Source organism: Leopardus geoffroyi, chromosome C1, assembly GCF_018350155.1.
Source record: "Leopardus geoffroyi isolate Oge1 chromosome C1, O.geoffroyi_Oge1_pat1.0, whole genome shotgun sequence".
Taxonomy (NCBI): Eukaryota; Metazoa; Chordata; class Mammalia; order Carnivora; family Felidae; genus Leopardus; species Leopardus geoffroyi.
Window position 1 is genome coordinate 215,235,883 of NC_059328.1, and position 23,933 is coordinate 215,259,815.

The following is a 23,933-nucleotide window of genomic DNA, read 5'->3' on the forward strand; positions in this document are numbered from 1 at the left end:
CAGATATTGCCCGGGACAGACTTCCTCTGAAAGTTATCTGTTGTTTATCTGATATTTTAATTTAATTGGGTGTCTCTCCTCCCCGCACTGTCCAGAGCGGAGTCAGCCTCCGCCATCTGACACAGCTAGTAGTCACCTAGCAGTGTCCTCTGGGAGGAGTGGGGTGAGTGGCAGCCCTTCATGGAGGGACAGGAAGTGATCTGGAAATGAGAACGTAATTTGCTAGTCCTGGACTGTCGGCTGAGTGAAGAGTGGGCTAGTCTTCCAACAGGGAAGTCAGGAGAGCCGCTGACCCTGATTCCACGAGCCACCAGCCCTCCCCGGGCCTTCATGCCCAGATATTTTTTCCAGGGGCCAGAGTAGCCCTGAAGTAGAACTCTGGCCCATGCCTGGGGACCCGTGTCCTCTTCTGTCCTCTCTAGTATTTCTTGCTGGCCGCCTGATTCTATCAGCTCTCCACTCGGGTTCGTGCATGCGGGTATGCTGTCCCTCTCGTGTTTCCTCTGTGAGCATGGAGGTCTTAGGTTTGGCTGGACGTGGTTAAGCCCATCCTGTTCCCAACTGGAGGGAGCGCCCTTCACACAGAAGACAGTGTGGAAGGAGCTGGCTGGCTGGGTGGAGGGGTGGGAGGCTTTCCCCAAGCAGAGACCACTGGCCCCGGGGTCTACAGTCCCACCACGAACCATAGCAAGAGAACAGAATGATGGCAGTCAGGTCACGTCGGTTCTTGGCACTTGTGAGCCAAAAGGGTTATCTCCTTGGGGGAAAAGTTTACTCAATCTTGAAGGGTGTTTCGAGGAGAAATGTCTTTCATCGTTTCTTTATTGAGTTGCTTTGACTCATTTTTTGAAATGAAAATGGAGGAGGTCTCCACACTCTTCCTGTTTCTTTGGCTCTTAGTTTTCAGCTGAGATGTCTCTGTTTTGCAAGGAAGTCCCTGTTGTCTCCCAACCCTGGGCTAAAAGCCCCCATCCCACACCTGCCAGCCTGCTGGGCTGTCGTTGCCAATGGAATGTACATTGCTCAAGGACTGTCTCAGTCACTAAGTTAGCCCCAAAGACTAGGACGGTGTTTGACATCTTGTGCCACTCGTTCAAGGCACCATATGGCATCTTCAGGTACGAGTTCTCATCTTTAAAAGTTCATGTTATCTTTACAAAGAAACGTTACTGCACTCTGACCCTACCTGACATCCTGGGAACAATTAGTACCTAATTCTCTATCTACAGTACTTTGTTGGGTGACCCAAATGGTTTTCAGTGACTGTGTGAACTTCCTGCCCTGCATACTTCCCCCACCTGTGTTTTGAATTCTCCTGATGTGCCTTTGACTCACTTGGTGTTGGGTTTTGCTGTTGAAGGTAACGCCCCCCCTCCCAAGAAGATCACGTCCTGGTTTCTCTCCAAGGGGCAGGGAAAGACTCGGGATGATTCTGCCGATTACATCCCCCATGACATCTACGTGATCGGCACCCAGGAGGACCCCCTGGGAGAGAAGGAGTGGCTGGAGATACTCAGACACTCCCTGCAAGAAATCACCAGCATGACTTTTAAAACAGTGAGCACCTGGCCAGGGCGCTGGGTGGGACTCAGGGGCAGTGGGCTTTGCAAGGCTGGCCAGGAGCATCTCAGAGGCAAGGGTGGGCTCAGCCTGTCTCCTTTCTCAATTTCCAAAGATGCCTGAATGTTCCTTGGTCGTTCTCCACCACCACCGTTACCTTCCAGGGCCAGAGAGGGGCACCTGTTCTGAAATTGGGGTCCGTGGGCGTTGCTGAAAATCACTAGCACGTCCCTTCTTCCCTGCCCCTGCTTGTAGGTCACTCTTGCTTCACTGAAATCTTACCAGTCCTGGTTCTTCATCTTTGTTGCACCTGCAAGGCATCATTAGGAGGCTTCGTGAAGCTTGGGGGTCCTAGACAGGTTCCCTGCACCTCGGGGGTGAGGGCTGGGTGGGAATCCCTTGCCGGGTGGTCAAGCACCGTGCCCGGGCCAAGGGTCACCATGTTGTGCTCCCCTCCAGGTTGCCATCCACACCCTCTGGAATATCCGAATCGTGGTGCTGGCCAAGCCGGAGCATGAGAACCGCATCAGTCACATCTGCACCGACAACGTGAAGACGGGCATCGCCAACACGCTGGGTGAGCAGGGAGGGGCCGCGCTCCCCCGCTGCGTGTCCCCGGCTCCACTCGTGTGCCCATCCCGTCCCCACCAACAGCGACATCCCTGGGTGGAAAACTGAGCCTCACTTCCTGGGATCCCCTCGGTCCCGGGCAGCCGGAATGGTTGATTCCTCCAGCCTAAGCCCATCTGGGGTCTACCCCAGAGCTGCTGGGGATCTGGCCAAAATGCAGGCTCTGACTTAGCAGGTCTCAGGCGGAGCCTGACATTCTGAGTTTCCAGCCAGCTCCCAAGTGGTGTCATGCTGCTGGCCCCACAGACCCCCACCTTGAGAGTCCAGGACCTAGGACAGGGCTTGATGGACTTGCTGTAAAGGGCCAGATGGCAAATGTTTTAGGCTCTGTGGGTCCATGCTGCTCCTTACTCCTGCAGCCACGACACAAAAGAAACCGTGGGTAGCATGAACTTGAATGGGAGTAGCTGTGTTCCAGAAAGCTTTGCCTACAGACACAGGTCGGGGCTCAATTTGGCTCACAGGCTTTTAAACAAATTTTTTATTCCTACATTTTTTTGAAAATTTTTTGACGATTTTATTCATTTTTGAGAGACAGAGAGAGACAGAGACAAGCGGGGGAGGGACAGAGAGAGGGAGACACAGAATCCGAAGCAGGCGCCAGGCCCTGAGCGGTCAGTACAGAGCCCAACGCAGGACTCCAGTCCACAAACCATGACATCATGACCTGAGCTGAAGACGGACGCTTAACCGACTGAGCCACCCAGGTGCCCCTCTTATTACTATTTTTTTTAATTTTCTTTTTTTGAGAGACAGAGAGAGTGTGAGTGGGGGAGGGGCAGAGAGAGAGGGAGACACAGAATCCGAAGCAGGCTCCAGGCTCTGAGCTGTCAGCACAGAGCCCGATGCGGGCTCCTAACTCACCAACTGTGAGATCACGACCTGAGCCCAAGTCAGAGGCTTAACCGACTGAGCCATCCAGGCACCCCTGCCCACGGGCTTTATGTTGTCAACCCCTGGTGTAGTTCTAGAAGGACTCAGGTTGGATGTGGAAATGCTGGTTTTAGCGGTGAGCCTGTGGGGACCTGTCAGGGCACCTCAGAGAATTGAATTAAGAGCCGGGGACTTCAGGAGTGTGTTTGTGAGTGTGAGTCTTCGTGTGGGTGTGTATGTGAGTACTTGTGGGTGTAAAGGTGTGAGTGTGTGTGTGTCTATATGTACGAGTCTACCTGTGCAAGTCTGAGTACGTGTGTGTGAGTGTACATGCGAGTCTATATATGTAAGTCTGTGCTTGAGTGTGTGTGCAAGTCTGCATGTTCGAGTCCGAGTTCGTGTGAGTCTGTGTGTGTGAGTGCGCACGCAGGTCTGTTCGCAAGTGCATGTGTGAGTCTGTCGGTGAGTGTGTGTGGGCAGGTGCACCCACGCGGGCCGTGGGTGGAGTTGAGGGCAAGGCTAGTGGTTTCTGGTGGTTGGAGTCAGGGACAGGACAGAGTCCCAGAGACAACAGGATGTTGAGAGCTCTCTCGGCTTTTCTGCTGACAAACCGCAAGCTGCCCGTGTCCACACCCACTTGCCCCCTTCCTTCCTGTCTCCGTAGCTGCCCTGTCAAAGCCCACGCCTTTCTGCTGCCCAGGAACCTGTCTTTCCTTGCTGCATCCTGCCTGGGCTGCCCGTCTCCCTTCCCCGGCCCCTTCCCAACAGCACGTAAGGTGCTCGGACCCCCTGCTACAAGATAAAACCACACCTCAGCCAGACCTCGCCTCCAGCTGCTGCCCCAGCTCTCATTCATCACTACAGAGCTGACACCGTGTCCCCCAGTGCGGTGCTATGCGCTGGGCAAGTGACCATGCAGACAGCAGCCTGCTTGCATGGATAGACAGACAGTAGGATGGTTTCTAGGAGTAAGCGTGCACAGGGCAAGGTACACAGGGCAGTGAGGCCCCAGTTCTACTTGAGATGGGGGTGGGTCCAGGGGTCTCTCTGAGAAGGACTCAAGTCCCGGGGGTAAGGAAGGGTCAGTATGGGTAGTGTTCACAAAGCAGGAAAAGTGAAGCAAAGGCCCTGAGGCCCCTGGGCCGCGGCTCTAGTGGATGTCGGGGGTCAAGGCCAGAGAGGGAGGTATGAGGTCTGGGCAGAGTCCGAGCTTCGTGGCCATTAGCGGGTAGCTTGGAGGCCAAGGGGTTCCTAGGCACCAGCTCCTCCCTTCCTCCCCCAACCCTGGGGCTGGCCTCTACTCTCTCTACTGCTCCCCTCAAATGGCTCCCAACCATGGTCAACATGGGGCAGAGCTTGGGGAATGCTGGTTGGCTAATGCTGGTGGATGTCACCTTAGAAGAACTAAGGCCTTTTTGAGAACGTACATGTTCATGGCCAAGAGCTAACTGCTTTATGAGTATTATCCCATTTAAGATAAATGCCCTGTGGGGACAAGGACTGTCGTTGGACCCATTCACAAGATACTGGAGGCTACAGTGACATTTCTTAACCTGTCCCTAGCACAATGGCAGGAAAGTGATGAGCAGGGATTTAAGCCCAGGCCACATTGCAGGATGGGGAGAAAGCTGGAAAGAGAGGCTCCCTGGGGGGCAGGGGAGCTGGGGCACCCATCGTGGCCAGGGCAGACCCCGGTCCAGAGGAGGCAGGGCGCAGGACCTCTGAGGTTCTTCAACTTGGGCTCCAGCCAGCGCTGTCCAGCCCAGTCAGAAGGTGAGCTGTGTTGTTATGAATTTGCTAGGAGCCACATTCAAGAAAGTAAAAGGAAACGGGTGAAGTCGGTTTTAGTTAGCATTTTATCAAAGCTCATTCTCTCAAAATATTACCATTTCTGAGCACCTGGGTGGCTCAGTCGGTTATGTGTCCGACTCTCAGTTTCGGCTCAGGTCATGATCTCTGGACTTCATGGGTTCGAGCCCCATATCGGGTTCTGCATTGGCAGCGTGGAGCCTGCTTGGGATTCTCTCTCTCTCCCTCTTTCTCTGCCCCTCCCCAACTTGGCTGTCTCTCTCAAAATAAATAAATAAACTTAAAAATATATATATTACCATTTCCATAGATAGTCAATATGAAAATGAGTAATTATTTTATATTTTTCTTTTTTTTAATTCTTTTTTAAGTTTTATTTATTTGAGAGAGGGAAAGAGAGAGAGAACAAGTGGGTGAGAAGCAGAGAGGAGGAGAGACAGAATCCCAAGCAGGGTCCGCACCATCAGCACAGAGCCCGACACGGGGCTCGAACTCACGAACGGAGAGATCGTGACCTGAGCCGAGGTCAAGAGTCGCTTAACCGACTGCGCCACCCAAGTGCCCCTACGTTCTGTTTTTCTTACTGAGGCTTATAAATTCCAATGCCTCTGTTGCATTCAAGCCCACTTCAGTTGGGACCAGCCACGATCCAAGCGTTCAGTGTGTGCACAGCTCAAGCCTACGGTATTGGCCAGAGCAGCTTTTCAGGCTTCCGTGTGTGTTAGAATGTCCTACAGCAGGGGTTGGGAAACTTACCTCTAAAAGGCCAGACAGTAAATATTTCAGGCTCTGCAGATCATGCCGCCTCTGTTGCAACTACTCAGCTCTGTGGGCATAGCTGTGTTCCAATAAAACGTTCCTTATGGACTCTGAGATTTGAACTTCGTATCATTTTACTGTGTCACCAAATCTTTTGATTTTTTTCCCCCCAACTCTTTACAAATGTAAAGATCATTTTCTCTGGCAGTGGGCTAGCGTTTGCCTACCCCTGACCTACAGGGCTTATTTAACCCAGATTCCTGGGCCCCACCCCCAGAATTTCCGATTCGGCACGTCCGGGGTGGGGCCTGAGAATTTGCACTTCTGACGGTTGTTGGCCATGTTGCTGTGGCTGTTTGGGGAACACACTTTGAGAACCGCTAGTCTAGAATAGATTGAAATTAAGAAAAAGAGGTGGGGGCACCTGGGTGGCTCAGTCGGTGAAGCGTCCGATTCGGCTCAGGTCACGATCTTGCAGTTTGTGAGTTCGAGCCCCGCGTCGGGCTCTGTGCTGACAGCTCGGAGCCCGGAGCCTGCTTCGGATTCTGCGTCTCCCTCTCTGCACCTTCCCTGCTTGTTCTCTGTGTCTCTCTCTCGAAAATAAATAAACATTAAAAAAAAAAAAAATTGAAGAAAAAGAGGTGGTCTCAAGTTTGGGTCCCACCGGGAACCTGGAAAGTCAGCCCCCCCCCAGCCCTGGGCTCTTTTTTCTGAATCTTCCCAAGGCTTCTTTCTGGGGTAACTGATAACTCCCCTAGAGGGAGATACCAGGACAGCTCAGACCAGCAGCCTCCTCCCTGCACTGTGCTGAAATCTCCCAAGGCTGCAGGCCATTTACCCGGTTTTCTTGTCCTGGAGGAATGTCTTGCACCCCCCACCCCCACCCCCACCCCAGTTCCTGCCACCTGCTGAATCTCCCACCCCAGATGGAGCTGTTCTGCCTTTGTCCATCTCTTTCCCACACCTGCTTCTCTCCCTCTTTATTTTTTTTTTAAATGTTTTTATTTATTTTTGAGACAGAGAGAGACAGAGCATGAGCAGGGGAGGGGCAGAGAGAGAGGGAGACACAGAATCGGAAACGGGCTCGAGGCTCTGAGCGGTCAGCACAGAGTCCCGACGCGGGGCTCGAACTCACGGACCGTGAGATCGTGACCTGAGCCGAAGTCGGACACTTAACCGACTGAGCCACCCAGGCGCCCCTCTCCCTCTTTATTAAGAACATTGCTTCACCTTGATTTCCCGCCACTTGGTAAACTTGCCTGTGTGACTGACTTCTTCCCTCTCCCCTCCCTTTAGGGAACAAGGGAGCCGTGGGGGTGTCATTTATGTTCAACGGAACCTCCTTGGGCTTTGTTAACAGCCATTTGACTTCTGGAAGCGAAAAGAAACTCAGGTAATGGAGCTCCTTTCCCGGGAGGCCCAGGCAGACCGCACATCCCTAAACACCAGAACTGCTGTTCAGCCCTCGGCTTTTCCCGTAACTGTGGCACAGGAGTGACCTCTCGTGTGGGTGAATTTTGTCGGGAGGATGGAACACACATTTCCTTATGTCATTCATCTGATAGATGCCTAAATCCCGCTCCATTTCTAAAGGGAAAAACCTCATCCGGGCATCCTTACAGATCAAAGCCCATGTGGCTCATTTGGCCCAGGCACAAAGACAGCTATTTAGAATAATCATGATTCCAATTCCCTGCTAAATGGATGCTCCGGGAGGCCCCCTGCCATGTGTTCCCGTTTCTGCCTGAAAGGCCCTTTGCATCTTGGCTGTGCCCCACCTGCACATGCGGGTGGTTCACTGCAGCAGGGGCCGGAGAGTTAAGGCTCAGTCCCCCGAAGCTCCCTCTGATTTCCTGCTACCGTGGTGACGTAAGGGACCAACGGCCTCATGCTACATGGCTGCTTTTTCATTTAAATAGGCGAAACCAAAACTATATGAACATTCTCCGGTTTCTGGCTCTGGGAGACAAAAAACTGAGTCCTTTTAACATCACTCACCGCTTTACACACCTCTTCTGGCTTGGTGATCTGAACTACCGTGTGGACCTTCCCACCTGGGTAAGGAGCTGCCCACCTGGGGAAAGAACTGTCCACCTGGGGAAGGGGCCACCCGCCTGGGGAAGGGGCCACCACCTGGGAAGGAGCTGCCCATCTGGGGAAGGAGTGGTTCACCTGGGGAAAGGGCCATCCACCTGGGGAAGGAGCTGCCCACCTGGGGCTGGGGCTGGGGCTGGGGCTTCATGGGACAGAGGCTCCCTTGAGTTAGCTGAGGGCATGGGGCCATGGAGGCACAGACTGAGCTGGGCCAAGGCAACTACTCCCCTTCTGGGACTCAACACTCTTCTGCTGTTCTGTCATGGAACCCCTGCCTTTCTTTACACTTTACCTCTGCTCACACTTAGTTCCCACACAACTGCCCCAGCCTTTCTGGTCCTCCAGTGGCTCGGCCCAGATCTCCAGGAACTGTTAAGGTCTGAGGAGACCAGCACAATTTTCTGCCTAGATGTTGGTCACTGGCCAGCTAAGGAAGAAGTTACTTACGTTGGATGCCCAGGCACGGTCCACTGAGCAGTGGTCAGAAGGGCCACCTAACACAGACATGCCTCGCTCGCTCAGGCAGTGCAAAGTGTTCTCTGGGAAGGTGGGGGGTGCAGGCCTGGGCGCAGAGCCGTGCAGTCTGCCCAGTGACCTTGGTTACAGCTTGAACGTCCCTGCCAGGGATGGAGAACCTTCATACCACATCCCGTGAGGGCAGAAGCAGAGAGGCAAGAACCCTGGGGCACCGACAGGCTAAGAAATAGCCTGGAGTCAGTTTCTGACCAGTGGGAGTTGGGATTGAGCCCAGACCTTCTCACTCCTCTTCCCCCACGTTTCCCCAAGCATCTCGCCCCTCCCTCTTGCTGCCCCAGAGGCTTGGGCAGAGACTGAGGAGGAACTGAGGGTCTGTTTATGCCCCTTACGTCCCCACCACTCCCTCCCTCGTGGCAGATGGGAGAGGACTAGGCAGGATCCCCACAAATTTCCTCACCGGGAGGTCTGCCAAGGGCATTCACCAGAGCAGAGGTAACAGTCTGGGGAGAAAGGACGGCTGGATTCCATCCCACTGATGCCGCGCTGACTCTTGGGAGTCCTGATTGCCCACAGATTCAGGGGCTGGGGTTTCAACTCCTTCCACGGCCTCACAACAAGCTGCCTCGGTTCCCATAGACAGCAAGGGAAACATACCTACCTGCTAATGAAGTGTTAACAAAAAGAATACTAAAAGTCCGTGTGAAAAAGTAAAATGTCCCTCTACAAATTTGGAACGGCCAAAGCTTGTATTATCAGGTTGACAGTTAACTACTTTTGTAGAGTTTTCCTTATAAAACAGTTGAGTGCCAGGGGCATCTGGGTGGCTCAGTCGGTTAAGTGTGTGACTCTTGATTCCAACTCAGATCGTGATCTCGCGGTTCGTGAGCTTGAGCCCCACATCGGGCTCTGTGCTGATAGCATGGAGTCTGCTTGGGATTCTCTCTCCCTCTCTGTCTCCCTCTCTGTCTGCCCCTCCCCTACTCGTGCTCTTGCGTGCGTACGCGCTCTCTCTCTCTCTCTCTCTCTCTCTCTCTCAAAATAAATAAACGTTTAAAAAAAGCAAAAAACAGTTGAGTACTAAGGAAAGCCAACCGGGCTGCCGCAGGACCAGGGTCTGGTGCAGAGTCCGCGGCTCCAGGCAGGTGGGTGGTGATGGGCCTCCTCCTGTTTGGGACGGGGGGCGTCTCACCGGTGGCCCGGCTGTGTCCTTGCTCCAGGAGGCAGAAACCATTGTCCAGAAGATCAAGCAGCAGCAGTACGCAGACCTCCTGTCCCACGACCAGCTGCTGATGGAGAGGAAGGAGCAGAAAGTCTTCCTGCACTTTGGTAAGAGCTGCGGCGCTCTGTTCCTGGGCCCTCTCCAGCCATCGCCGTCTCCCCTTTGCCCGGAATATCCTCCCGGGGTTGGGGTGGGGTGGGGTGTGGGGAAGGACTATGCCTGGAGAGGAAGGCAGTGTGGCCAGATGTGAAACAGGGATCACAGCAGAAACCAAGGTTTCGTTTGATTTCAGAGGAGGAAGAAATCACGTTCGCGCCCACCTACCGTTTTGAAAGACTGACTCGGGACAAATATGCCTACACTAAGCAGAAAGCCACAGGGGTGAGTGAGTTCTCTTCACAGACGTCACCCTGACCCTCCATCACCACCCCCTTGCACATCTCTCCCCTCTTGTGTCCGTTCCCACAAAGACGAGCAGGAAACCGTTGAGCATCCTCGTCCACTAGGCAACAGGAAGAAAAGGAAAATTAGCGATCACGTGTTGATTGGCATCACTGAGCAAAAACCTCTTCTAAGGAGAGGCTGGGCAGCCACACTTGCCCATGACGAGGAACCGGACTCGTGACACTGAGGATTTACCTTCTGTCCAGATAGTCTAAGATTCTGAGAGAGTTTAAAGTATTTCTATAACTGGGTCCTGAAGCTCTTTCTAAAGTTCTGTGATCAAATCTATTTGCTCATCTGCCAAGTGAATCATCAGTAAACAAGCTTCTTTGCTGCAGGACTTACCAGAGCCTTTACAGGTTTGTGAGCATTGTGGTTCTCCACAGTGAAATTTGTGTGCCAAACTCAATGGGTCATGGAATACTAATTATGTCATGAGGCCCCTCGTGTTCCAAGGAACGGTGTTTCAGGGAAGCTGCAATAAAACCTCCATTCGTTCTTGCTCAGCAGATACTTACTGATGACCTGTGACGGGCTAGGCACTCTCCTAGGTGGTAGGACATCAAAGATGATGAGACAACACACAGCGACTAACCAGAGATAGAACATGGTGTTGCCGAATGCACAGAGGAGCAGGCAGAGAAGGACATGACCTACCGGGCAAGGAAAGATCAGGAGAGGCTTCTCCAAAGGGCCCAGGGGTGGTGCCTGAGGGACGGCTTGGATTTCCAAAGTGGACAGGACAAGGGATGAGGCTTATCATTTCCATTTGAAAGAATTGCTGGGACAGATAGGGAGACAGGAAATTCTGGCATCCATCACCTTCTGGGTCCTGACCGAGGGAAGCCAGCGCCCTGGCCAGGCCCTGAGGGGTTACAGGTGCGGAATGGCGTGTTTCCCAGTGTCTGGGGTTACTGGAGACCTAAGGAAATGGAGAGCAGTTCAGAATGTTGCCAGAGGGCTCGGGGCAAGAGGAGAACTTCAAGGGGGAGGGTGATGCCAAAACAAAGTAGGAGCCAATGGAGGAAACCAGACGGAGGATGAGAGGAGATCCAGGTCTGCTCCCAGGAGTGAGGCCGAGACCCGCAGGGCAAGACACCTGCTCGTGAGTTGTCCACTGGCTGCTGTGTACCTGCAGCCCCCCAGCGCTGTCAGGGCAGGTCCGTGGGGACGTGGGGGGGGGGCAGTGAGGCCGTGTCCAGGTTGACTCGAGCATGCGGAGAAAGAGACGGGGGTTTAGCTGGGGTGAGGGAGGTCCTAGATGCCAAGTTAAGGTTTTAATCTGTTTGACGGGCATCAGGAAGCCACTGAAAGTTCTGCCGGGGGCTGGCAGCATGGCAGCGATCTACAGCACAGGCCGGTCTGCCTCTGTGTAGAGGATGAGGATCCAGGGAACCAGCGAGGAGGCCGTATGGTCCTTCCAGCTGAGCAACCGGGGCCTGAGTCAGAATCGGGAACAGACCATGAAAAGCAAGAGGAAAGAAAGGATGTGTTGGCAGATCTGATTGCCGTTGATAGAAATGAAAATCAGAAGGCGGAGCAGGCTTGGAGGGGTAAATAGAGCTTGTCTTCAGACTTAGTGTGTGATGTTAGCCGACGATCTCAGAGCAAACCTCTCGAAGACAGTTGAGAATAGTAGATGACGCTGGAGACACAAGGACTGGGTCATAGATTGGGGAGTTGTGCCCGCAGAGAACATGGGCAGAGCCGTGGGGGTGGGTGAGTTGTCGGGGAGTAAGTGAAGGATGCGAAGAGAACAACCATGGGCAGGTTTGGGGGCCACCCATGTTCGAAGGCGAGAGGAAAAAGCAGACGCAAGGAAGGAGATGGGACATGAGTGCTCTCGCAGGTGGCCGGAGGACCAGCCAGGCATCTCAGCACCACAGAAGCCGGGGGTGAGAGACTGTCAAGGATCAGTGGTGGCCAGTGTGGAGTGTGAGTCTGGGAGAGCATGTGCCCTGCACGTGAACCATGCCCGAGGAGCTGGCTTTGTGGCCCAGAAGGTTTACTGGACTTGAAAAACAGTTTGCAGAGTCTTGGAGGTGAAATCCAGACTTCAGGAGGATGACGGTCGCTTTTTACCAAGTGGGTGCAGAGGACTCTGGTGACGCTTTCCAGAAATGCAGCTCTCTGGGCCTCATCCCCAGAGGCTCTAATGCAAGAGCCCTGGGGCAGGCCCCGCCTTCTGTATCTTTGTAAAGTTCCGCTAGTCATTCTCGAGGCAGCCAGTGCTGAGGACTGTAATGCTAAGAGGAACAGTGTGGCAGCATCTATGAAACTAATCTACCCTGTGATCTGGTAATTCCCACTTTGGAGTAGTACATTTGTTTGTCAAGAGGAAGATACAGGAATGTTTATTGCAGCTTTGTTCACAATGTCCAAAAACTGGGAACAGCCCCATTTCTGTCAATAGTGGAGTAGATAAATGCGGTATATACATACAATGGAATACAACCACAGCAGTGCAGCAAATAAACTTCTACAGACAACAATATAGGTGAAAGAAGCCAGACATCAAATGATATATACGAGTGAATCCATTTATAAGTTCAAGGTTAAGCAAAATTAATCAGTAGAGGCATTAGTCACCATAACGTTCACCTCTACAAGGTGGTGCTATGGACACAGAGGCACTTGAGGGAACCTTTTGAGATGATGGAGATTTTCTCTATCTTGATCTGGGTAGTGGTTAAATGGGTGTGTACAAATAAAAATTCCTCAAGCTGTATACTTGTGGTTAGTACCCTTTACTGTGTGTAAGTTGTACCTCAAGTTTAAAAAACTAAATGGGTGGTCCAAAAGTAGAGGCAATGAGAATAGAACACTCTTGAAAGAAAATTGATAAAAAGTGGAAAGTAATTGAAAGAGATGGCAGGGGTAGGCTCTTTTATGATGAGTGCCTTTACATTTATAGGCAGAGCAGAGGGGCGCCTGGGTGGCTCAGTCGGTTGGGCGACCGACTTCGGCTCAGGTCATGATCTCGCGGGTTGTGGGTTCGAGCCCCACGTGGGGCTCTGTGCTGACAGCTCAGAGCCTGGAGCCTGCTTCGGTTTCTGTGTCTCCCACCTCTCTCTAACCCTCCCCTGCTCACGCTCTGTGTGTCTCAATAATAAACAAACATTAAAAAATATATATATATAGGCAGAGCAGAAAGGGCTAGAACTTAAAGGGATAAAGGATATTGCCAATGTGCCTTGTCTATCACACCCAGTGAGCATCTCGCTTGCCAGCGTAGCCCGGGAGAGGGCTTGTCTTAATACCTTTTGTTTGACTGATTGGATGGTTACGTGGATATGCAGATGGGTGGATGGATATGTGAATGAGTAGGTAGGTGGGTGGATGGGTAGATGGGCAGGTAGTTGGGTGAATAAGTAGGTGGCTGACTGACAGGATAAGTAGAGAGGTGGATGGCTGTGTGGATGGATGGATGGATGGATGGATGGATGGATGGATGGATGGCTGTGTGGATGGATGGATGGATGGATGGATGGATGGATGGATGGATGGCTGGCTGTGTGGATGGATGGATGGATGGATGGATGGATGGATGGATGGATGGATAAGTAGATGCTTGGCTGGCTGGATAAGTAGATAGGTGGATGGCTGTGTGAATGGGAGGGGTAGCTGGAGTGTGTTATTAAAGTAAGGAGCTGGAGAAGATAAGCAGAGACTGGGTTGAAAGTACCCACGTGTGGGGTTCATCTGAGTCAAAAAAAAAGAGAAGATAAAAACAGGAACTTCTGAAATAATGCGGAGGATAGGTATGAGCACATGGCCAAGTGAGTCGATCTTCCAAAGCAGGAATCCAAGGCGTCTGACAGTGTGGGGGCAGCAGTGGACTCAGGACTTAAGGCAAATGAAAAGGCTTGAAGGCCACCTATGGGGAAAATCTATAAAGCTCCAACAGCACATGAATTCAAGGATTACAGAGGCCACATGTTAATCTTTTCTTTTACTGACTTACCTATTAAATAAACTAGCAGGCATCTCACAAAACTCGTGACTGATTTACAGATGAAATACAACCTGCCTTCCTGGTGTGACCGAGTCCTCTGGAAGTCTTACCCGCTGGTGCATGTGGTCTGTCAGTCCTATGGTGAGTGACAAGCTGGGAGCTTCGGCTCCCTGAAACCAACGGGCTGCAGTCCGTCTCTGTGAAATGGGAGAAGTCCCTGCAGCCCTGGTCAGGTGACCCGAAGGAGCTGACGTATCCTCTCGTGTCTCAGGCTGCAGCATGACAAGTGTCTTCTGATTTGGGAAACACCAGAATTAAGGAGCCCCTCTTAAAAGAAACCCAGACTTGTTCTGAAAACGCATTAGGTTTGAACCACATGAAAGTGGTATTTTTGTAGGTCAGAAGTAGTCAACTATTGGAAATTCGTGTGGTTCAACCTAACATATACCATGGGTATATGCGTATGTATTTATGGAGATTAAAGATAAATCGAGTTAAATTGATGAGAAAGTTATAATATGCAATACTAAAATAAATAATTATGAAAAAGTTAGCAAAACAATTCAATAATTATTGACTCTAGAAGTTTAAGATATACTGAAGGAATTCTTAATTGCTTGAGTGCTCATTCTTAAAAGCTACCTCTTAATTCCCATTATTTGGAACTCTTCTGCACTGTGTACTTAGAAATTCAGAGCAGGGGCACCTGGGTGGCTCCGTCAATTAAGCGTCTGACTCTTGGTTTCGGCTCAGGTCATGATCTCACGGTTTTGTGAATTCAAGCCCCATGTCGGGCTTTGTGCTGACAGCTCAGAGCCTGGAGCCTGCTTCGGCTTCTGTGTCTCCCTCTCTCTCTCTCTCTCTCTCTCTCTCTCTGCCCCTCTCCCTCTCTCTCTGCCCCTCTCCCACTCACGTTCTCTCTCAGAATAAATACAAAATAAATTTAAAAATTTCAGAGCAGAACTACCTTGAACACTTTACTGACTGACCATTGTGATATTATTTTTGAAACATTGCAGATTTTCAGGCAGTGACATCCAAAGGAGGGCCATCCTTGTTCCCACCCCAAGTCACTGGCCTGAGACCCCTGGTGGACTGTTCATGACCTCACCCCTACCCCACCCACTAAAGGGAGGTTCTTGCTGCTGCCCAGTGGCCACCTTTGTGGCTCCCATCCTCTCTCTGGGGACCAGCAGACACCCATGTTTAAGTCTGGTCCCAACAGGTTAAACTGATTTCCATTCCTTTTTTTTTTTTGCCCATGCCTCCTGATGCCCAGAGGGGAGCAAAGTGACTACCCTGGGAAGGAATGCACCCCACAGTCCCCTAGCACCTGAGCTCTGTCTCCCAGAAATGACTTCACTAGACAAACTTCACACCTTTAGGTGTGCAGAAAAGCATCCCACCCCCATAGCCACAGCCAAAGAATTATTCCGCGTTCAAGACCAATGAAGACTCCTATCCCACCCATTGGCAATCATCCCATTTCTCAGTGGTGCCTCTTTCCCACATCCTGCAACTCCATGAGTCCTGCCAATTCTTGTCTCTGGGAAGATGCCACCGTCTGCCTTATTCAGCAGGTCTCTGCGGCGATTCAGGAGAAAGTACTGGCTTGTAGCATTACTGCTCTTTGAACCTAAGCTTGGCATCCAAAAAACTCCGTAGTGGAGATTTTTAGGAAAACGGAGGGAGATTGGTCTGGAAGTGGCATTGAGGAACAAAGGGGACACACCTTCCCACTTTCTGGACCCACATATGGGGACAAAGCAGACAAACAGCACTTAGTTGAGACGCTGTGGTATTTTCCGAGGAAGGACCAGGTATAGAATGTGAAGGGAAAGTTGAAGACGTAGGGAATTTTGCTAATGATATTTCACTGAATGCCGGAGGGTGCGGAGGAAGAGTTTAATGATTTGGGAGTGAGCAAGAAATTAGGAAAGAGAAGGGAATGAATGTCCAGAGCTCAGGAAATGGGGGTCAGCTGGGAGCTTGAGTCTTATGGTGGTTAACATAAATAAGATGTATCAGTTAATCTGCTGCGTAACAAACTACCCTAAAACTTGACAGCTTACAGTTCTCTGGGCTGGACTTGGGACTGTTCATCTCTGCTCTCTTTGGTGTTGGGCGGGCGCACTCAGGCCAGGAGCCCACCCAAACTGGGGGTTGGTTGGCCGGTTAGCTAGCTGTCAACAGGGGCGATGGTGGTAACTCAGCTGTGTTCATCACCCAGCAGGCTAGTCCAGGCTTCTTCCTGGTCCCGGGGGTCCCAGATGTGGAAGAGCTTTTCGAGTCTCTGCTTGTCTCACATTTCCTACTGTCCCGCTGACCAAAAGAAGCCACAAAGCCAAGCCCAGACTCACTGTGGGAGGGGGGCATACAGTGTGTGGTTACAGAGAGGCCACCCAGGTAACCATCGCCCTCCCAGTTTTCGGGGCACAGGCATCATACTGCTAGTGCTGTTCTGCTTGATACGTATGTAAATATTGTTAAAAATGCTGGTCTACCCTCTAACTTGTCGCTAGAACACCCCATGCTCGTCCTGATTCCCCCGCCTCCCTGCTTCACACAGCACTGGACCCTCCCTGACTTCTTCCTGTCTACATCCAAATGTGACTTAGGCTGGCACCCTTCCTACCTTTTCCCTTCTGTCTCAGAGAAGGGGTGTCCTCCCCCTCTCCTGGCCCCTCTCCTCCATCCCTTCTTCCTTCCCCAGACCAGTACCCCCGCCTTCCTCCGTGTTCTCTTCTTTCATTCTGTCTCGTTGTTTCAACTGTCTTTCTGATGGTTGTTAGCAAGTGAGCATGATTTTCCATGTTTGGTAGCCATCCATATTTCTTTCGGAATTTTCTGCCCGTGTCCTTTGGTTGAAGGGTGAGATGTTTCCCTTTGTCTTGCTGATTTATAAACACTTTATAGGAAAGGATGTAAATCGCCTTCCTGCCTTCTTGGTCTCCTGTGCTATTTCTCTTTGCCCATTACTGGACGGTGTAGCTTGGGCCTCCTGCACACCTCCCCTGTGGAGCCCAAACATCCTCATGGCTTCTGCTTCCACCTAACATCGTGACTCCAAACCTAAAGATAAATCTCCAGCCTTGAGTACCCAGCTGGACAGCTCCACGTGGCTCTATTATAAGCACTTAGAACTCGGTATTTCTAGAGCTGTGTTCTTTCCCTTACGCCCTCCAGACATGCCTCATTGCATTCCCTCCAAGCGCCATGTTCCTTAAAAGAGTTGTCTACGCTCTGTCTACACTGCACGTTCCACTGTCTCCCAATCCTACCGAGGCATTGTGGGATGGGGGAAGGCACCAAGTCAGTTGCTGATGAGCTCGGTGACCTGAATCCCCATCCCACACTGGGCCGTGAGCTCATTGGTGCAACAAAGTGCTGAGACCAGAAAAGTCTGAACGCTCCACGATCTATTTAAAAACTCGTGTGTCTCGAGGAAAAACTAGCACAGGCACATTTTTGCCACAGAGGAGAGAGTGTCACCCACTTCCACTGAGACTTTTGAGCGTGGTTGTGGAAGGCCAGTGGACTAACAGGTATAAAATCATGAAATTTCTGGAGGCTTCCATAAGTACAAGTTGATTTCTACCATGGGTTTGACCTCCTTGGTTTGACCAGAAAGGAATTCTCCTTCTCTGCTCAGAAATTCCTTCCCTCCCCTGCAGGCAGCACCAGCGACATCATGACAAGTGACCACAGCCCTGTTTTTGCCACATTTGAGGCAGGAGTCACCTCCCAGTTTGTCTCCAAGAACGGTAAGTGGTGGATGGTGTCCGTCCCTCTGTCGTCCGTGATGACAAGAGGCTTCGGGCACTCATCTTCTGATTGCAGCAATCTGTTGTCCGTGGTAGATGGGGGCTCATCCTTCCAGACGAGTCCACAGTCTACGTCAGGCCGTATCATGGTTTCAGTGCAGAGCATTTGCTTGTTCTCTTTGGCAGATACGTCAGCTTTCTGAGCCTCAGTTTGAACCCAGTCCTTAACATTGAGTAAACGAGGGGCACCTGGATGGCTCATTCAGTTAAGCCACCAAGTCTGTCTCTTGGTTTCGGCTCAGGTCATGATCCCACGGTTCGTGGGTTTGGGCCCCCATCGGGCTCTGTGCCGACAGCCTGGAGCCTGCTTGGGATTTTCTCTCTCCCTCTCTCCCTGCCCCTCCCCTGCTTACTTTCTCTCCCTCAGATAAATAAATAAACTTAAAATGTTTTTTAAAATAAAATTTAAAAAGTTGAGTAAGTGAATGTTTTTCCAAGGTGTGGCACGTCCACCACCAAAGGCCATTCCGGGTGGGCCACGGATGAACATTCGAGAGTAATGCGTTTATTTTGACATGTTTTGCATCTGTCTCTTCCGTGTAAAGGCAAGCCACGCTGGTTTTTCATTCAGCCTCATGGTGTCCTTTCTTACTTAAACATGTTTGCCTAAGTTTAAACAGTGAGTCTATTTCAAGAAAATATTAAGTCAGCATTCACGTGGGTGCACGGTGGGCGGAGATGGTGAACATTGTAAGGATGGGATGTGGTGACTGAGTTTGGGAAATGCTAGAGTAAATAATACTTAGATCTGCAGGTAAATTTTCAAGTGATCCAGCTCAGCCCGGCTCACCAGGGGTCTGGTGTTCTCTGTGCATCCAGCCTGGGCCTGGGTGACTGGGGAGCCATGTTGTCACCTCCTCTGTAACCCTCCCCCACCCCTCTTCTGTGGTCAGCAGACAGTCCGGGCTAATTTAGGAAGGTTGAGTGGGGGGCTCAATGCAGGTAGGAAAAGCCTGTATTACTGTGTGTCCTTCGTGCCATGAAGGATGTGGGCGCGACTGGAGTACTGTCTTTCTGGGACACTCCTCTCCGTGCTGTTGGGTCTAACATCTACTCTAGCAGTGTGACCTGCCCTCTCCACACAGCCTTAATCCACCACCCTGTCTCCATGCTAGCTCTGAGCACTGTCTTTCCAGAACCTTCCATCTCTCCCAGGCCTCTCACCCATCTCCCATCTCTCTGAGTTCCTGCAGCTTTGATGGGGTGGCTGATGCCATCACACCCTCGGTGAGGACCCTCATCCCATCATCGGTATCAGGCTTGTCTTCCCTCCACTGGCACCCAGTACACAGAAGACACAAAGGCCCATGACCTGGATTGAGCATAGGTTGACTCTTCCTAAGCAGAGCCTGGTCTAGATGCTGTGGGATTTAAGAACATGAAAGACAGCTGAGTGAAATAAGCCAGAGAGAAAAAGTACCATAGGCGTATGGTATCACCTCTATGCGGGATCTTGGAAGAAACCGCCAATTTCGTAGAAACAGTAGGAGGGTGGTTGCCAGGGGCTGAAGGGAGCGGGAAATGGGGAGATGGAGGTCAAAAGGTCCAGACTTTCAGTTACAAGATGAGTAAATTCTGGGGAACTAATAGCATGATGCCTACAGGTAATAATACAGTATTGTAAACTGGAGATTTGCTGGGAGTAGATCTGAAGCATTCTCACCACACACACACACACAAACCAGTTAATTATGTGGGTGATGGATGTGTGAATTGTCTTGATCTTGGTAAGCATTTCACAGCGTATATGTGTATCAAAGCATCACGCTGTACCCTTTGAATGTGCACGATCACATTTGCCAGTTATTCCTCAATAAAGCTGGGGGAAAAGGAAGAGAAAGGAAAGAAGGGCGCACGGGTGGGACGGAGGACCGGGATGTCTGTCCTTGCTCTCGGGTGGCTCAGAATTTACATGGAAGGATGGAACTTGTTCAAAGCCAGCCTGAGGACACTTGCAAACACAATCCCCTCCGTGAATGCCATGAGGAGCCAACTGTGGATGAGGGTAAAGAAGGAGTGGGGGGAGGTCAGCCAGAGGCAGAAAGAGCAGGTCGCCCTTGCTACCCGGACCTAGAAACGACACAGATTTGGGTATCGACCAGAGCCTTTTTATACAAGCTCTCTTTGCCAGAACAAATGGGGAGACTGAGGCACTGAGGCTAAGGGCGTCAGGCTCTTGGCTCCTTGAAGTCTTTGCTCTTCCCACCCTGCTCCCCGCACATCAGGGAGGACGTTCCCACCGTTGCGGTTGCTCAGCGCATGTGGTGGGATTCAGGAAAACCTCTCCTTCACCTGGACCTCACCTTCTCTGGGCACGTTGTGGAGCCACATCTCTTTGTCACCTGTTCCAGGCCCCGGGACCGTCGACAGCCAAGGGCAGATCGAGTTTCTCAGGTGCTTTGCCACGCTGAAGACCAAGTCCCAGACCAAGTTCTACCTGGAGTTCCACTCAAGCTGCTTAGAGAGTAAGTGGGTGCCGGGCTGCTACCTGTTGGCCGTGCAGGCGGGACTCTTTCTCTTAGGTGCCTTTTCACTGGTGGCGCCTCGCCCCTCTTCTCTCTGGGAAGGATTCACAGATGGGCCTCATGGGGGTCTGCAGGGGGAGCGTTGGAGTCTGTGGTTACTGTGGGGGCACCCCCAGGCGGCCTGTGATCCTGCCATTGCGGCCTCAGAGAGAGGGACAGTCACTGAAACACTGACCCGTCGTCAGCCCTTGGAGGTGACCGGGCCGCTGGCTCCTCTCCTTGCCCCTCGAGTGTAGCCCCCGAGGGTCCCTCCCCTCCCCAAGCTGGGGCTCTGACTCAACCCGAGGGTCCTGGGCGGAGGTCCAGAGCTCGTGGAGGCCGGTGCCGGGCCTGACCAGCCACTGGTAGCCGCCTGTCCTTCCTTCTGGAGTCCTCTGCTCCTTGGTACACAACAGGCATCGTTCTCAGGTGTTCTGGAGCATCCACAAGCAAGCAAGAGACGGACGGCCTGCTCCCAGCCAGCAGCAGTTAGCACAAACTGTGTTTAGCAAACACCATTTCCGGGTGACATTTCTAGGCATATTGTCTAAAGCTGTTTTGTGGCAAGATCTGGGTGGTTTCTAGCTCCCCTCGCCGAGATGGTCTGGAGGGGGAGGAGGGGGCAGAATCAACTCCATCGAAGGAGGCATTTTGGGACAGGGTGATGGCTGCTTCCAGAAATCCAGAAGAGGAGTTGCCCCACTCCCCTCCCTTCCTTCTCCCACTCAGCCCGGGCTCAGTCTTGCTGACAGACCTGCCTTCTCCGCGAAGTTTCCAGGTCCCGAGTCACCAAGCAGGGGCAAGGCACCTCCAAAAATGATGAGGATTTTTGTGCGGGTGTTTTTAATAAACTATCGAGACATTTGCATACATTTCTATGGAAACAGCATATTAGGAAGCTTAAATTAGCATTTCGAAAGGCTGCTATCTTGAGTGGCGTGGGACAAGCTGTCATGTTTCCTAATCTCGTTGCCTGTGATGTGATGATTTCTTTGTTGCCTGGTTTGTTGCAAAAAAGGAGCTGAAAAGGAGGGAAGTCTCTGAGTTTTTCCTAAAAATAATCCAACCGTGTTGGCAAATGACCATCCCCTGCATCAAAACAGAATCCCCCACAAGCCTGACTCCTAAGCAGTGCTGTGGCCCTATAGATGAAAGAGGGAGAATATCTTCCTCGGTCTGGGTGGGGCGACCCTAGGAGTCTTCTCTGTCTGGCTCTTGTTTGTTCTTTGAAAACCAGCCTTCTTGTCCTCTGTCAGGTTTTGTCAAGAGTCAGGAAGGAGAAAATGAAGAAGGAAGCGAGGGGGAGTTGGTGGTGAAGTTTGGCGAGACCCTTCCAAAGGTAAGTCAAGAACAGGATGTAACCGGGGAGAACTTGGCATTCGCCAGCCCCTGTGGCCCCAGCATTCCTTAATGGATCACAGAAGAGATCCAGAGATGGATTTGTCTGACCATGTGACTTTGCAAAGAAGGAAACTGAGGCAGATCCCAGAGAGGCTGGTTCACAGTCACACAGCCACACAGCTGCAATGACAGGCCCCAGGCCCCGAGGTCCTGATCCTCCTGCAGTGGCCTTTCACCTGCTCAGCCCAGCTTGGGGGATCAAGTGAAGGGGCAGAGAGGAGTTCATTGCTCCTACCTGAACACTGGGTTCAGAAAGAACTTGACGTGTCCATGGCCCCGTGATGGCAGAGGATGGAATTGAAAACACACAGACCGACCATACTGGCAACACGTTCCTCTTTCTTATAGAAAAAAAAAAAATTGGTGTTCTATCTGGGACCCAGAAAAGCTTTTGTGACGTTGAGTTGACGGTGGCCACGTCTGGGTGTTCACGCTGGGTGCGCGGCGGAGTAGGACCTTGTGGGGTTTTCTGTCACATAATGAGAAAAGGGTATGCAGAGGAGAGTTCAGGCCAGGCAGATCTGTTGTATGCGGCAAGAGTCCCAGGCGCTCTCCTGGAAGGTTCCCTCAGAGGTGACACCCAAGGTGAGCTTTACAAGATGGCCTTAAACAGGCGGAAGGACCCATCCTCTCCTAAGGCTTGGGTGGGACATGGGCAGTTTTGGGGGGCTGTTGATTGGAACCTGTTCTTGGGCCACGTCACAGTCTCCTAATGGCAGAGCACTTCTGATCGGGGTCCTCCACAAGGCCATAGCTGTCAAAAGTCCTCATAATGGGGCTGTTTTCACTACCTGAATCCCTGTGGCTTAGGTCTCCAAGGTGACATCCTGCCTCAGCCACCCACCCGACCCTTCCGTTCCTCCCCTCCCGGCTGCCCCACGTGGCAACCAAATGGCCCATCTCCTTCGGTCAAGTTGTGAAAGATGCCAGCGTCCCCGTCCGTATAACACATGTACCCCCGTCTGGTTCAGGGGACTCCAGGGTACCCTGGCCCTACATCCTCACTGCTACCAAGACCTGCTCTTCCTCCTGCCTCTGTCCCTCCTCTCCACCTCGCTGCCGCCTCCCTCAGGGTCTCCATCCCACCCGCCTCCTTGCTGAGGCATCCTGAAGCCTGATGGAACTTTCGGGAATGCCTGTCTGGTCCTGGCATTCCCCCTCTTTATCTAGTTGGCTCCCAGCCCCCTCCTCACTCTCCAGCTTCACCCGCTGCCCCCACAGCACCTAAGGGGCCCCCTGACCCTCCACCCATCCCTGTCACCTGACGGCACCCTCTCTGTACCCTCTATAATCCCACCAGGGCACCCTGACCGAAGCTCCCTGCGCTCTACCGTCACTCCCACCACGATGATCATGTCCCCTGGGAGTCAGCTCTAACCCTGTCCCCTTCTCTGTGCAGCTGAAGCCCATTATCTCTGACCCCGAGTACCTGCTGGACCAGCACATCCTGATTAGCATTAAGTCCTCTGACAGCGACGAATCGTATGGTAAGGGTCCCTGGAAAGGTTGCTGCTCCTGCTGTTAGCCGGTGGCCTCTCATGTAAGGGAGGCACTGGCATCTCCGTTCCAGAAAGCCCAGCTCCCGCTCCCCATCCTGTTCTCCTGTCCCCCTCTCCCCCTCCTAGGGCTGCCGGAGGGACAGTTACTGGTAACTCATCCTTCCTGCCTTGTCGGGCTTCTGGGAGGAGTAGCCAGCAGCCACAGCCCCTCTCGTTTATAGAGTCTTTCCTGTGTCAAGAGTCTGTGGCAGGTGCTTTGCAGGGATCATTTAATCCTGACAAGACCTTATAAAGCATGTACTATTCTGTCAATCAGTAGGTGAGTAAACTGAGGCTCAGAGAGCTTAAGGGACTTGCCTAAGTCACAGGTAGAAACTGGCTGAGCCCTAATTTGAGCCCATGTCTGTCTGGCGTTGGTCAGTGCCCATACTGGGCAGACACCAACTAGAGCGACGTCATCTTCTATGACATTTTCTTCAGCCAGTACGTGGCTCCAGCCCAATGTCAGGTTCGAACTCCATACACTCATTGTGGTTAGAACACAGGGATAAGAGGGGCAGGTGGCCAGAGCGAGGCTGGAGGCAGGAGCCAGATCAAGCAGCTCCTTGCAAGAGGCAGACAAAAATGAATCCTGGTCCCAGGAGGGTGTTCAGTTTTCAATGGAAGGAATTTGAAGGTGTTCAAATGCTAATCGGGGGAAGTCAGGAAACAAAGAGGCCGAAGATGCAAGGATGTCTATGTGTTGCTGGCCTACTGTCCAGGCTCGCCAAAAGCCCTGGAATGTAGGTACAACGGCTACCTTAGCTGCAGAGGTGAGGAAATGAAGTGACCTGTCCAAGGTTACTTGTCCTTGGCCACGGAGTGACTTTGTCAGGCTACCGTGTG

General features: G+C 52.0%; 1 protein-coding gene across 1 annotated transcript in view; it reads left to right on the top strand.

The window, feature by feature from the left end:
• INPP5D (inositol polyphosphate-5-phosphatase D) overlaps positions 1 to 23,933 on the top strand; it is a 124,051-nt gene that overhangs the window by 86,912 nt on the left and 13,206 nt on the right. Inside the window, exons 12-22 of the mRNA XM_045481760.1 lie at positions 1,361 to 1,557; positions 2,020 to 2,137; positions 6,928 to 7,024; positions 7,551 to 7,689; positions 9,420 to 9,528; positions 9,714 to 9,802; positions 13,880 to 13,961; positions 17,495 to 17,584; positions 19,996 to 20,109; positions 21,405 to 21,487; positions 22,949 to 23,036. Of these exons, the coding sequence (XP_045337716.1) occupies positions 1,361 to 1,557; positions 2,020 to 2,137; positions 6,928 to 7,024; positions 7,551 to 7,689; positions 9,420 to 9,528; positions 9,714 to 9,802; positions 13,880 to 13,961; positions 17,495 to 17,584; positions 19,996 to 20,109; positions 21,405 to 21,487; positions 22,949 to 23,036 (1,206 nt within the window). The remainder of the gene's footprint in view (positions 1 to 1,360; positions 1,558 to 2,019; positions 2,138 to 6,927; positions 7,025 to 7,550; positions 7,690 to 9,419; positions 9,529 to 9,713; positions 9,803 to 13,879; positions 13,962 to 17,494; positions 17,585 to 19,995; positions 20,110 to 21,404; positions 21,488 to 22,948; positions 23,037 to 23,933) is intronic.